The sequence below is a fragment of the Natator depressus genome, chromosome 23, assembly GCF_965152275.1.
Source record: "Natator depressus isolate rNatDep1 chromosome 23, rNatDep2.hap1, whole genome shotgun sequence".
Classification (NCBI taxonomy): domain Eukaryota; kingdom Metazoa; phylum Chordata; order Testudines; family Cheloniidae; genus Natator; species Natator depressus.
Window position 1 is genome coordinate 21,855,388 of NC_134256.1, and position 12,082 is coordinate 21,867,469.

Consider the following 12,082-nt stretch of genomic DNA (forward strand, 5'->3'; position numbering starts at 1 on the left):
ACACCCCAAGTCCCCGGGGGACATATCCTTCCACATCGAAAATACACCCTGAGCCATCAGGGCGGGGAATAAACACAACGACCCCAGAAAAATGGGGTCAGAGCTGCAAGGCCCCAGGAACTGTGTGTGTGTCGGGGGGTGCAGCTCAAGGCCGAGCAAGCACCAAGGGGAATGTCCCACATTGCGCCCCCTAGGGGCGTAATGGGGGCCTGCTACGGCTCCCATTTTAAACGAGACAGCAGGCGCATCCCACCGCTGACACCAAGCAGGGCTCTCTGCCCGAAGCAGGACACGGACGTATCCAGCCACCCTGGTAAACAGTCCCACAAGGCTGGGACAAGAATCCAGGTGCGGAATGGCCCCCCCCCCCCGCCAGCTCCGCGAGCAGCAGAGAGAGACGGATGGATGGACGGACGGACGGATGGACTCACGGCTTCTGGGGCCCCGGGGACAACACGACCGGAGTGGAGAGTCCATCCATGCTCAGCGAGGGGATGTGGACTTGCCCGCCAGAGTTAGAGGGAAACTGTGGGGAGAGGTGGGGGAGTGACCCACTGACCATACCCCTCACTCCTGACCCGCAGCCCCCCACTAGCCCAGCCGTGGGCTCCCCGCCCCAACCCTGCCAGTGCCCCTCACTCCCAACCCGCAGCCCCCTGCTAGCCCAGCCCTGGGCTACCCCCAGCCCTGCCAGTGCCCCTCACTCCTGACCCGCAGCCCCCCATTCGCCCAGCCGTGGGCTCCCCCCACCCCAGCCCTGCCGGTGCCCCTCACGCCCGACCTGCAGCCCGCTGCATACCTGGAAGGAGAGCTTGGCGGGGCTGTGCGGGGCGATGGGGCTCAGGGTGCTCCAAAAGTGGATGGTGGGTGGCAGGGAGCTGGGGGTCAGCAGGACGGGGGTCTGCATAGGAGAGGGGGGCGGAAAGTGAGAGAGAGAGAGAGAGACCCCCATCCCCCGTCCAACCCCAGCTCCCTCCCCACAACCTCTGCCCCCCAAGGACCCCTTCCCCACCTCCAGTCCCCTGGCCCTGCCCCACCCCCATCACAAGTCCCGCTCCCACCCACAGATCCTTCCCCCTAGTCCCCTCTCTCACCCACAGATCCCTCCCCCTATGCCCCAGGCCCTTCCCCCTCTGTCCCATAGCCACACTCACTAGTGCGTGCGTGGAGATCACGGTGGTGGGCGTCAGCCCGCTGCCCGCTCCCCCACCGGGCGCCAGCAGGCAGCCGCTGGCCGCGCTGATCTTCTCCTGCCCGGGCAGGGAGGGCAGCGCCAGGTCCTTGGGCTTCCGCCCCTTCGGGCCGTGCCCCTCGCTGGGGGCCCCCCCAGGCACCCTCTCCCCCTTCTCCTCCTGAGGCCCTGCCCCCGCTGGAGGCTCCACCTCCGTCCCCCTGGGAGCCTCCTCGGCGGGCAGGGCTTCCTGCTTCACCCCCGAGTCGATCAGAACCAGGAGCGGGGACCCCTCGGCATCCCCCTGCGCTTCCACTTTCACCACCACCGGCCGCAGCCCGGGGTCCCGCCGAGGTGCGTCCCCTTGGTGGGGGTGATCTGCATCCAGGGTCTCCGGTGCCACAAAGACCTGGGGGCAAGATGGAGAAATGCAGACAGTGCTGGGGCGGGGCAGCTGGGGAACAGCCGTACACAACATCACATGGGGATGGCTCACCCAGCACTGAGATGCAGCCACCTCTGGGGTGGGGTGACAGGGCCATCTCACCTGCAGGGGTTCGCTCTCATCTGCTCCTTCGATGCTGATCTCCAGCTGGGGAATCTCCTCCATCTCCCCGGGGGGCAGGTCGTGGGGCCCTGAGGGCTCGCTGCACAGAGCTGCGGGGTCCTGGCGGGGCGCTCGCCCAGGGGGGGCCGCCTGCAGCGACTGGATAGTGAAGGTGGAGTACAGACCCGAGCGCATGTACTCGTTACGGCTACTCCGGGGGACACCCCCCCCACGCAGGGACTTGGGGGGCCCGGAGCTCCCATCCCCCAGCCGGGAGTCAGCCAGGGCTGGCTCCACCCGCCGGAGCGTCCCTTCCTCCCGGGCCCCCTCCACGCCGGACGGCTCCGGGTACGAGACGAATTTATAGACAAACTTCTGCCCATTGACCTTCCGGATGATGTTCTGGAAACAGAGAGGATAGAGCAGGGCGGGGGCTGGGAGCCAGGACCCCTGGGTTCTCTCCCTGGCTCTAGGAGGGGAGGGGGTCCAGTGAGTTGGGGGCTGGGAGCCAGGACTCCTGGGTTCTCTCCCTGGCTCTGGGAGGGGAGCGGGGTCTAGTGGTTAGAGCAGGGGGCTGGGAGCCAGGACTCCTGGGTTCTCTCCCTGGCTCTGGGAGGGGAGCGGGGTCTAGTGGTTAGAGCAGGGGGCTGGGAGCCCGGACTCCTGGGTTCTCTCCCCGGCACTGGGAGGGGAGCGGGGGCTAGTGGTTAGAGCAGGGGGCTGGGAGCCCGGACTCCTGGGTTCTCTCCCTGGCTCTGGGAGGGGAGTGGGGGCTAGTGGTTAGAGCAGGGGGCTGGGAGCCAGGACTCCTGGGTTCTCCCCTCTGCTCTGGGAGGGGAGCGGGGTCTAGTGGTTAGAGCAGGGGGCTGGGAGCCCGGACTCCTGGGTTCTCTCCCCGGAGGGGGTGGGGCCGGAGGCCTGGGCCCGGCGGGGGCTCACCTTGTCGTAGTAGTAGCGCAGGGCGCGGCTGAGCTTGTCGTAGTTCATGTTGGTTTTGTTCTTGCGCAGCCCCCAGAGCCGGGCCACCTCCTCGGCGTCCACCAGCTTGAACTCGCCGTCGGCCGACGTCCAGGCGATCAGGTGCCCGTTGCTCTGCTGCTCCAGCAGCTGCAGCAGGAACTGCCAGAGCGTCACCGAGGGGTCCATGGCTGCGGGGACGGGCAGAGCGTGGGACGGGGCCTGCCCCCCACCCCGCCCCGCCCCGCCCCGCCGGCGCCCCTCGCTCCCGGCCCCCCACCCCGCCCCACCCCGCCGGCGCCCCTCGCTCCCGGCCCCCAGCCCCCCGCCAGCCCGGCCGGCGCCCCTCGCTCCCGGCCCCCAGCCCCCCCCACCGGCCCCGCCGGCGCCCCTCGCTCCCGGCCCCCAGCCCCCCCCCACCCCGCCCCGCCGGCGCCCCTCGCTCCCGGCCCCCAGCCCCCCACCCCGCCCCGCCCGGCCAGTGCCCCTCGCTCCCGGCCCCCAGCCCCCCACCCCGCCCCGCCCCGCCGGCGCCCCTCGCTCCCGGCCCCCAGCCCCCCCCACCGGCCCCCAGCCCCCCGCCAGCCCGGCCCTGGGTCCCTGCCCTGGGGGGCTGCTGAAGGGAGCAGGACTCTACATTTCTACACTCGGGTTCCTCTTTCTTCTTCTACCTGCAAGGAAATTTCAGGATTTGGCCTAAAATAAGATTTTCTGCCATTGGACCAAACCTTGAACACGCCATGTGTGGGGCAGGGCTGCGCTGGCAGGGGGCTGCGGGTCAGGAGTGAGGAGCACCAGCAGAGTGGGGGGGGTTATTTCCTCGTAGTTGGTGCTGACCCCAAGGGCAGCACTAGGGGGCGCTGTACTGCAGGGAGCGGGGTGGGAAGCTAGGCAGGGGGCACTCTCCCCTGGGAGTCAGAGACAGGCACTGTGGGGTGCTGTGGGATGGGGAGGAGAGGGGGCAGGCACTGGGCAGGGGGCACTGGGGGGTGCCGTAGGGCAGGGAGAGGGGTGGGGGCTGAGCAGGGGGTGCTGTGGGGGGCGCTGTGGGGCAGGGGGCTGGGCAGGGGGCTCTGGGGGCAGGAGGCAGGGCAGGGGTGCTCTCCCCTGACAGGCAGGGCCAGGCGCTGTGGGGTGCCGTGGGGCAGTGGGCTGGGAAGGGGGTTCTGGGGGGCACTATGGGGCTGGCCAGGGGGCACTGTGGGGTGTTGTGGGGCAGGGGGCTGGGTGGGGGACACTCTTCCCTAGCAGGCAGGGCCCGGCGCTGTGGGGTTCTGGGGGGCACTGTGGAGCAGGGGCTGGGCAGGGGGCACTGTGGGGTGTCGTCGGGCAGGGGGCTGTGCAGGGTGCTCTGGGGGGCAGGGGGCTGGGTGGGGGGCACTCTCCCCTGGCAGGCAGGGCCAGCCCCTATCCATTGGACGTTCTGTGCGGTTTTTATCTGCCCGAGGTGGCTACATCCCAGGGCCACCCACTCACCTGTCAGCGCGGCCGCGGGGCCCGGAGACGGAGCAGCCGGCTCCATGGGACCCCCGAGCCCCCCAGGTCCGTGCTGGCCAGTTACTGGTCCCCGGTGGCTGGTTTCTGGTCCCTGGTGGCTGGTCCCTGCCCAGTTACTGGTTCCTGGCCGGTTACTGGTCCCCAGCAGCCGGTTGCTGGTCCCCAGCGGCCGATCCCCGGCCGGTTGCTGGTCCCCAGTGGCCGATCCCCGGCCGGTTGCTGGTCCCCAGTGGCTGGTTACTGGTCCCCAGTGGCCGATCCCTGGCCAGGTACTGGTCCCCAGTGGCCGATCCCTGGCCGGTTACTGGTCCCCAGTGGCCGATCCCTGGCCGGTTACTGGTCCCCAGCAGCCGATCCCCGGCCGGTTGCTGGTCCCCAGTGGCTGGTTACTGGTCCCCAGTGGCCGATCCCTGGCCAGGTACTGGTCCCCAGTGGCCGATCCCTGGCCGGTTACTGGTCCCCAGTGGCCGATCCCTGGCCGGTTACTGGTCCCCAGTGGCCGATCCCTGGCCGGTTACTGGTCCCCAGTGGCCGATCCCTGGCCGGTTGCTGGTCCCCAGCAGCCGATCCCCGGCCGGTTGCTGGTCCCCAGCGGCCGATCCCCGGCCGGTTGCTGGTCCCCAGTGGCCGATCCCCGGCCGGTTGCTGGTCCCCAGTGGCTGGTTACTGGTCCCCAGTGGCCGATCCCTGGCCAGGTACTGGTCCCCAGTGGCCGATCCCTGGCCGGTTACTGGTCCCAGTGGCCGATCCCTGGCCGGTTACTGGTCCCAGTGGCTGGTTACTGGTCCCCAGTGGCCGATCCCTGGCCGGTTACTGGTCCCAGTGGCCAATCCCTGGCCGGTTACTGGTCCCCAGCGGCCGATCCCCGGCCGGTTACTGGTCCCAGTGGCTGGTTACTGGTCCCCAGTGGCCGATCCCTGGCCGGTTACTGGTCCCAGTGGCTGGTTACTGGTCCCCAGTGGCCGATCCCTGGCCGGTTACTGGTCCCAGTGGCTGGTTACTGGTCCCCAGTGGCCGATCCCTGGCCGGTTACTGGTCCCAGTGGCCAATCCCTGGCCGGTTACTGGTCCCCAGCGGCCGATCCCCGGCCGGTTACTGGTCCCAGTGGCTGGTTACTGGTCCCCAGTGGCCGATCCTTGGCCGGTTACTGGTCCCAGTGGCCGGTTACTGGTCCCCAGCGGCCGATCCCCGGCCGGTTACTGGTCCCAGTGGCTGGTTACTGGTCCCCAGCGGGTTTTCAGCTCCGCTCCGAGCGGCCCCCCCGAGCTGGCCGAGCTCCGCCGCATGCGCCGGCCGGGAAAGTCCCTGGTCCCGCGGCGCCGGCCGGGTGGGGGGCCCCGGCCCCGGGCTCCCGGTGCGGGCGGCAGGTCCGAGCCGGGGGCGGGGGGGCGCCGTGGCTCGGATCCAGCGAGAAGGGGGATGCGGCGGCTGCTGACGGGGCCCGTCACATGCACCAGGAAAGGGGGAGGAGACAGAGCGGGGGGCTGGGCCAGGACGCCTGGGTTCTCTCCCGGGCTGTGGGAGCCCAACCCCTTCCCCCCACCCCAGAGCTGGGAAAAGAACCCAGGCGTCCTGGCTCCCAGTCCCCTCTCCCCACTAGACCCCACTCCCCTCCCGGAGCTGGGGAGAGAACCCAGGCTTCCTGGCTCCCAGCCCCATGCTGAGCTTCCACGAATTCTGCCCTCGCTCTGGGGGCTGGCTGGGGGTCCCACCTTGAAGCAGAGAGGAGGGGCTGGGGGCACATGGGGGGGCTCCCCCCACCCCCAGGCCAGGCCAACAGAGACACAAAAACAGAAACACAGACCCTAGTCAGAGTCTTTATTCTCACAGTTCAAATGAGATGACAGGACACTGCAGCCAAGGACAGCAGGGGAAACTGAGGCAGCAGTAGGGCAACTGGCTGGGGGGAAACAGAACTGGGGGAGAACCCAGGAATCCTGGTCCCCATGGGACAGGTAAACACAGCAGGAAAGGGATGGGGATCCCCTGCTCCCCCGCCAGTGGGTAGCTGCCTCCGCAGCTCTGCTGTGAGCTGGGGCGGGGGGGGGAAATGAACCCAGGCCGGGGCCCGAGGGAGGGGTAGAGTCCCCCGGGAGGGGGGTCCTAGAGGGCGAGGTCTCTTCTGGGGTCCTCAGGCAGGTCCTGGAACCCTTGAAGTTCCCGTAGGCCCTGGGGGGAGGAGAGAGAAATGGGGAGTCATGGGGGGTAGGAAACATCAGACCCCCCCCCAGCTCCCCTCTGGATCTAAACAGCTTCCCCCCTGCTCCCCAGGACTAACTGCCAGGGAGAGGCCCCCTGCTGAGTCCCCCACCCCATGGCACAGTGCCCACCCTGACTACCGAGGGCAAGCGCCCCCTTCTGGCCTCTCAATCCCTGCGACCCCGTCCCGCGTTACCTCCAAGACCATCCGGATATTGGCCTTGATTTTGGCAGAGTCCTTGGTGAGGGATTCGCTGAGCCTGCAAAAGAGAGATGCCCGGCGGGGCAGTGTTGGGAGTTGGGAGCGGGGGGGCCCTGCACATTCTGGGGTCCCCTTTCGCCCCGCATGGACCGCGACTGAGGTGGGGCCACGATCTTGCTGGGTCCTGCACAGACCCAAGGAATTCCGGTCTGTGCCCTGGTTAGCGCTCAGTGCCAGAGTGCAGCGGCCTCTGGGGTGGGGACAAGCTGGGGAGCAGCTGCATATAACGCCACAGGGGGATGGCTCGCCTGGCTCTGGGGAGGGGCGGCTGGGGACCAGCCGCATGGGGGGTGGGGGGGGATCGTCTCCCCCACTCACTCAATCAGTAACTTGGTTTTCCTCTCCACAAAGCGCAGCGCCTCCGTCAGCGTCAGCTCCGCGAAGAACCCGTAGCCGAGCGCCACGAAGATCCTGGAGGTGTCAGGCCTGTGACATGAGGAGATTTGGGGGGGGTCACGTGGTAGAGGGGGTGGGGGCCCCCAGCCACACTGGGTACCTGCGGGGGCAGACCTGGGGAACTGCAAGGAGCTGAACGGAGCACCTGGCAGGGCGGTGTGGGGGGGAGTTTAGGGGATCTGAGGGGGGCAGAGGAGGGTTCTGATGGGGTGGGGGGAGCAGGATCAGATGCTGGGGTGTAGAGGTGCAGCTCTGGGGGTGGGAATTGGAAGATGGGGGGTGCAAGGGAGGCCCGGGGGAAGGGAGGGGGTGAGAGGATATATGTGGGGTCCTGGGGGGCAGGAATATAGGGAGTTCCAAGGGGGACAGAATCAAGGTGGGGGGGTGAAGGGTGGTCCCAGGAGGTGGGGGATATGGGGGAGGGGCCCAGAGGCTGTAGAGGGATCCAAGGAGGGGCCAGAATTGGGGTAGGGAGTGAAAGAGGGACCCAGTGGGGACAGGAGAAGCATGGGGGGGTTCCTGGGGGCGAGGGGTAGGGGGGCCAGGATCAAGTTGGGGGGATGAAGGGGATCCCGCCGGCCCAGGCACTCACACATCCGCATTGACAAAGAAGTTATAGCCCAGATCCACCTGCGTCTGCACCGCTCGGCCATCTCCCTCCTGCCAGGCAGAGAGGGCACGTCAGAAACCCCACAGCCCCCCCTGGCCAGAGATCCCACAGCCCCCTCCAGCCCAAAACACCGCAGCCCCCCTGGCCAGAGACCCCACAGCCCCCTCCGGCCCAAAACACCGCAGCCCCCCTGGCCAGAGACCCCACAGCCCCCTCCAGCCCAAAACACCGCAGCCCCCCTGGCCAGAGACCCCACAGCCCCCTCCGGCCCAAAACACCGCAGCCCCCCGGCCAGAGACCCCACAGCCCCCTCCAGCCCAAAACACCGCAGCCCCCCGGCCAGAGACCCCACAGCCCCCTCCAGCCCAAAACACCGCAGCCCCCCTGGCCAGAGACCCCACAGCCCCTTCCAGCCCAAAACACTGCAGCCCCCCCCGCCCCAAGACCCCGCAGCCCCCGCCCCAGCCAGAGATCCCGCAGCCTCTGCTCCCCTGGCCTGAGACCCGGCAGCCCCCTGCCCCAAGACACAGGAGCCCGCCCGAGCCAGAGACTCCGCAGCCCTCCCCCCCACGCCCGGCCTGAGACCCCGCAGCCCCGTGCCCCAAAACACTGCAGCGACCCACTGGCCAGAGACCCCCCAGCCCCCCTGCTGAGACCCCCCCCCCCGGCCTTGCCCAGAGACCCTACAAGAACACTCCAGCTGGGGGGAGGTTCAGCAGTGGGGCGGGGCAGGCAGCTGGAGGCGGGGGTGGGTCATTACCTGCAAACGCTCAATAACGGTCTTGAGCCACATGTGCTGAGTGATCTTCTCGTAAACCTCCTCCCGCTGCTGCTGCACCCGCCTGCAGCAAACAACACGGGAGTGAGGGGCACCGGCAGGGCTGGGGGGGAGCCCAGGGCTGGGCTGGCAGGGGGCTGCGGATTGGGAGTGAGGGGCACCGGCAGGGCTGGGGGGGCCCAGGGCTGGGCTGGCAGGGGGCTGCGGGTCGGGAGCGAGGGGCACCGGCAGGGCTGGGGGGGCCCAGGGCTGGGCTGGCAGGGGGCTGCGGGTCGGGAGTGAGGGGCACTGGCAGGGTCGGGCTGGCGGGGGGCTGCGGGTCGGGAGTGAGGGGCACCGGCAGGGCTGGGGGGGCCCAGGGCTGGGCTGGCAGGGGGCTGCGGGTCGGGAGTGAGGGGCACTGGCAGGGCTGGGGGGGCCCAGGGCTGGGCTGGCAGGGGGCTGCGGGTCGGGAGCGAGGGGCACTGGCAGGGTCGGGCTGGCGGGGGGCTGCGGGTCGGGAGTGAGGGGCACCGGCAGGGCTGGAGGGGCCCAGGGCTGGGCTGGCAGGGGGCTGCGGGTCGGGAGCGAGGGGCACTGGCAGGGCCGGGCTGGCGGGGGGCTGCGGGTCGGGAGTGAGGGGCACCGGCAGGGCCGGGCTAGCGAGGGGCTGTGGGTCGGGAGTGAGGGGCACTGGCAGGGCCGGGCTGGTGGGGGGCTGCGGGTCAGGAATGAGGGGCACAAGCAGGGCTGGGGGGGGGGCTGCGGGTCGGGAGTGAGGGGCACCTGCCGGGCTGGCGGGGGGCTGCGGGTCGGGAGTGAGGGGCACCGGCAGGGCCGGGCTAGCGAGGGGCTGTGGGTCGGGAGTGAGGGGCACCGGCAGGGCCGGGCTGGTGGGGGGCTGCGGGTCAGGAATGAGGGGCACAAGCAGGGCTGGGGGGGGCTGCGGGTCGGGAGTGAGGGGCACCTGCCGGGCTGGCGGGGGGCTGCGGGTCGGGAGTGAGGGGTCAGGCTCCACAGGGATCAGGTCTGTTCCGTATGTTCGGGGAGCGGAGAGCAGGCTCCGAACCCCACCGGTGACCCCCGCGCGAAGGGGGGCAGCCGGCGATTCAGAGGCCGGGTTAGGCTGTAAAGGACCCCGGCGAAGGGCTCTGAGGTCGAGCAGGAGGGATCCGAGCAGCCCCGAGCGCAAGGGGCAGCTGCAGCCTGGGGGACTCACCGCCGGGGCCGGGGATCAGGGGGTGACAAACAGGGTCCGAGTCGGGGGTGGGGGCCACGGCGGAAAAGGCGACTGTCCGGGTAGGGGGTGTGAATGGGGACTGGGGGGGCGCCCCGCTCTGCTCGGCGCTGGGGGGATGTGTCCGGCGCTGGGCACCCCATGCTTTAGCCCAGGTGGGGACAAACGGGAGGAAAAGGGACGCAGGGAGCCCCAAGACCGGCTGACAGATCCGCGAGGGGCCGGGCCCTGCATCAGGCCGGCCGAGCCGGTGAGGGGCTGGAGCCGGACGACGGGAGACACTTCCTGACTCTTGGGGTCGCTTGGCTCAGGGGGCGTATGTCCCGGGATCCGCGGCACTGCGGGGGGGTCCCGGCGGGCTCGGTGCCAGTGCGGGGGGGGGGCGAGGCCGTGGGGGGGCAGATGTGCTGAAGCAAGAGGTGAGGGGTGTGAATGACGGGGGTCCATGGTACGGGCGGGGCCAGGCGGGGACTGGGGGCGGGGCTGAGTAGCTGGTGGGGCGGGGCCAGGCGGGGCAGGGGGCGGGGCTTAGTAGTTGGTGGGGCGGGGCCAGGCGGGGAGTGGGGGCGGGGCTGAGTAGCTGGTGGGGCGGGGCCAGGCGGGCCAGGGGGCGGGGCTGAGCGGTCTGTGTGGGGGAGCAAGGTGGGGCCAAAGGGTGGGGGCGAGCAGTCGATGAGGGCGGGGCCACGAGGGGACCAGGAGGCGGGGGCGGGGCTCAGAGGAGGCGGGGCTGAGCGTTCGGTGGGGGCGGGGCTCGAGCGAAGCCGTCGGTGAGGGCGGGGCCACGACGGAGCGTTCAGTGGGGGCGGGGCCGAGCTCTCACTGAGGGCGGGGCCAGGCGGGGGCGGGGCCAGGACTCACCACAGGTCTCGCTGCAGCACGTCGCTGACGAAGGCCTCGTAACGCGGCGCCTTCTCCGCCGGCCCCATGGCGGGCGCTGCGGGACCCGCCCCTCGGAGGTCAAAGGTCACCGAGCCCCCCCACACCCCACCGCGACAGAGCCGCCGGAAATAGACGCGTGCGCGGCCACTTCCGGGTGCCGGCCCTCAACGGAAGTCAGCTAGGAGCGCGCCCGGGGAAGTTCCGCTCTGGAAACGGAAGTTGACACCGCTCCCCTCCGTCACTTTGACCCCGGAAGCGCTTCCCGCCGCACTGGAGAATAAAGAGCGCGCCGGACGCACACGCGGTAGCCTCGGCAACGAGGCTCGGGAGCCGGAAGGGGCGTGTTTGGCGCATGGGAGTGACGCCAACAAGGCCGGAAGCGGGTCTCAGCAGCGCCGCTCGGCGGGCCGAGCCCCCGAGCCCTGACCCCGCCCCCGAAGTCCGGGGTCCCCAGAGCCCCGGCCCCGGGCGCCGCGTCACCCCCCGGGATCGGCTTCAGGGCACCGACCCCGCCCTCTTCCAGCCCCGCCCCCTCCCCCAAGCCCCGCCCCGCCCCCGGGTAGTCTCCCACCTGCGGGCCGGGCCGGGCTCCGGGGGCTCGTGCCCCGCCCGCGAGGCGGTTGCAGCGCCTGGCCCAGGGGGTCTCGCCCCGCCCCACGCTCTGCCCCCTCACAACGTCTCCCAGAGCCGGGCCAGGCCCCACTCAGCCCCGCGGGTTCCCGCCCCGAGGTCTGGTGCCTCTGGTGGCTGGTCCCAGCTGCTCCGCCCCAGAGGTGGCTGCATCTCCGTGCCGGCCAAACCCTCCCCGCTCGCCACCACGTGCCGCGGGTCCCAGCTGCTCCGCCCCAGAGGTGGCTGCATCTCCGGGTCAGGCAAACCCTCCCCGCTCGCCGCCATGTGCCGCGGGTCCCAGCTGCTCCGCCCCAGAGGTGGCTGCATCTCCGTGCCGGGCAACCCCCCCCCCCCCCCGCTCGCCACCACGTGCCGCTGGTCCCAGCTGCTCCGCCCCAGAGGTGACTGCATCTCCAGGCCAGGCAAACCCTCCCCGCTCGCCGCCACGTGCCGCAGGTCCCAGTTGCTCCGCCCCAGAGGTGGCTGCATCTCCGTGCTGGGCAAACCCTCCCCGCTCGCCGCCACGTGCCGCGGGTCCCAGCTGCTCCGCCCCCGGGGTGACTGCATCTCCAGGCCGGGCAAACCCTCCCCGCTCGCCGCCATGTGCCGCGGGTCCCAGCTGCCCCACCCAGAGGTGACTGCATCTCCGGGCCGGGCAAACCCTCCCCGCTCACCGCCATGTGCTGCGGGTCCCAGCTGCTCCGCCCCAGAGGTGGCTGCATCTCCGGGCGAGGCAAACCCTCCCCGCTCGCCGCCATGTGCCGCTGGTCCCAGCTGCTCCGCCCCAGAGGTGGCTGCATCTCCGGGCCGGGCAAACCCCCCCCCCCGCTCGCCACCACGTGCCACGCGTCCCAGCTGCTCCGCCCCCGAGGTGACTGCATCTCCAGGCCAGGCAAACCCTCCCCGCTCGCCGCCATGTGCCGCTGGTCCCAGCTGCTCCGCCCCAGAGGTGGCT

General features: G+C 70.7%; 2 protein-coding genes across 3 annotated transcripts; both read right to left on the reverse strand.

The window, feature by feature from the left end:
* Positions 1 to 363: 363 nt before the first annotated feature.
* On the reverse strand, positions 364 to 5,471 carry ELK1 (ETS transcription factor ELK1). Of its 2 annotated transcripts, none has more exons than XM_074937039.1 (6): positions 4,152 to 5,471; positions 2,658 to 2,825; positions 1,719 to 2,120; positions 1,155 to 1,580; positions 800 to 901; positions 364 to 526 (listed from the first exon to the last, which is right to left on the reverse strand). In XM_074937039.1, the coding sequence occupies exons 2-6, from the start codon at positions 2,703 to 2,705 to the stop codon at positions 428 to 430; spliced, it is 1,077 nt and encodes a 358-aa protein (XP_074793140.1). In that variant the 5' UTR covers positions 2,706 to 2,825; positions 4,152 to 5,471; the 3' UTR covers positions 364 to 427. The 2 variants fall into 2 exon arrangements, with proteins under 2 accessions (XP_074793140.1, XP_074793139.1); XM_074937038.1 differs by having other exon boundaries at positions 368 to 526; positions 2,658 to 2,866.
* A 560-nt stretch (positions 5,472 to 6,031) lies between these two features.
* On the reverse strand, positions 6,032 to 10,745 carry UXT (ubiquitously expressed prefoldin like chaperone). Its single transcript, XM_074937221.1, has 6 exons — positions 10,495 to 10,745; positions 8,400 to 8,481; positions 7,622 to 7,689; positions 6,952 to 7,059; positions 6,568 to 6,631; positions 6,032 to 6,341 (listed from the first exon to the last, which is right to left on the reverse strand). Exons 1-6 carry the CDS (start codon positions 10,560 to 10,562, stop codon positions 6,276 to 6,278), a joined length of 456 nt encoding a protein of 151 aa, XP_074793322.1. The 5' UTR covers positions 10,563 to 10,745; the 3' UTR covers positions 6,032 to 6,275.
* Between the last annotated feature and the right edge of the window lie 1,337 nt (positions 10,746 to 12,082).

What these genes read in the sequence shown, in the direction of transcription:
- UXT (XM_074937221.1), bottom strand. Translation starts at nt 10,562, where the DNA reads ATGGGGCCGGCGGAGAAGGCGCCGCGTTACGAGGCCTTCGTCAGCGAC. An exon ending in TTCTTTGTCAATGCGGATGT is followed by an intron (nt 7,060 to 7,621) that starts GTGAGTGCCTGG and finishes CTCATGTCACAG; the next exon opens with GCCTGACACCTCCAGGATCT. An exon ending in ATATCCGGATGGTCTTGGAG is followed by an intron (nt 6,342 to 6,567) that starts GTAACGCGGGAC and finishes TCCTCCCCCCAG; the next exon opens with GGCCTACGGGAACTTCAAGG.
- ELK1 (XM_074937038.1), bottom strand. Translation starts at nt 4,197, where the DNA reads ATGGAGCCGGCTGCTCCGTCTCCGGGCCCCGCGGCCGCGCTGACAG. An exon ending in TGCGCTACTACTACGACAAG is followed by an intron (nt 2,121 to 2,657) that starts GTGAGCCCCCGC and finishes CTCTGTTTCCAG; the next exon opens with AACATCATCCGGAAGGTCAA. An exon ending in CCGCCAAGCTCTCCTTCCAG is followed by an intron (nt 527 to 799) that starts GTATGCAGCGGG and finishes CTCTCCCCACAG; the next exon opens with TTTCCCTCTAACTCTGGCGG.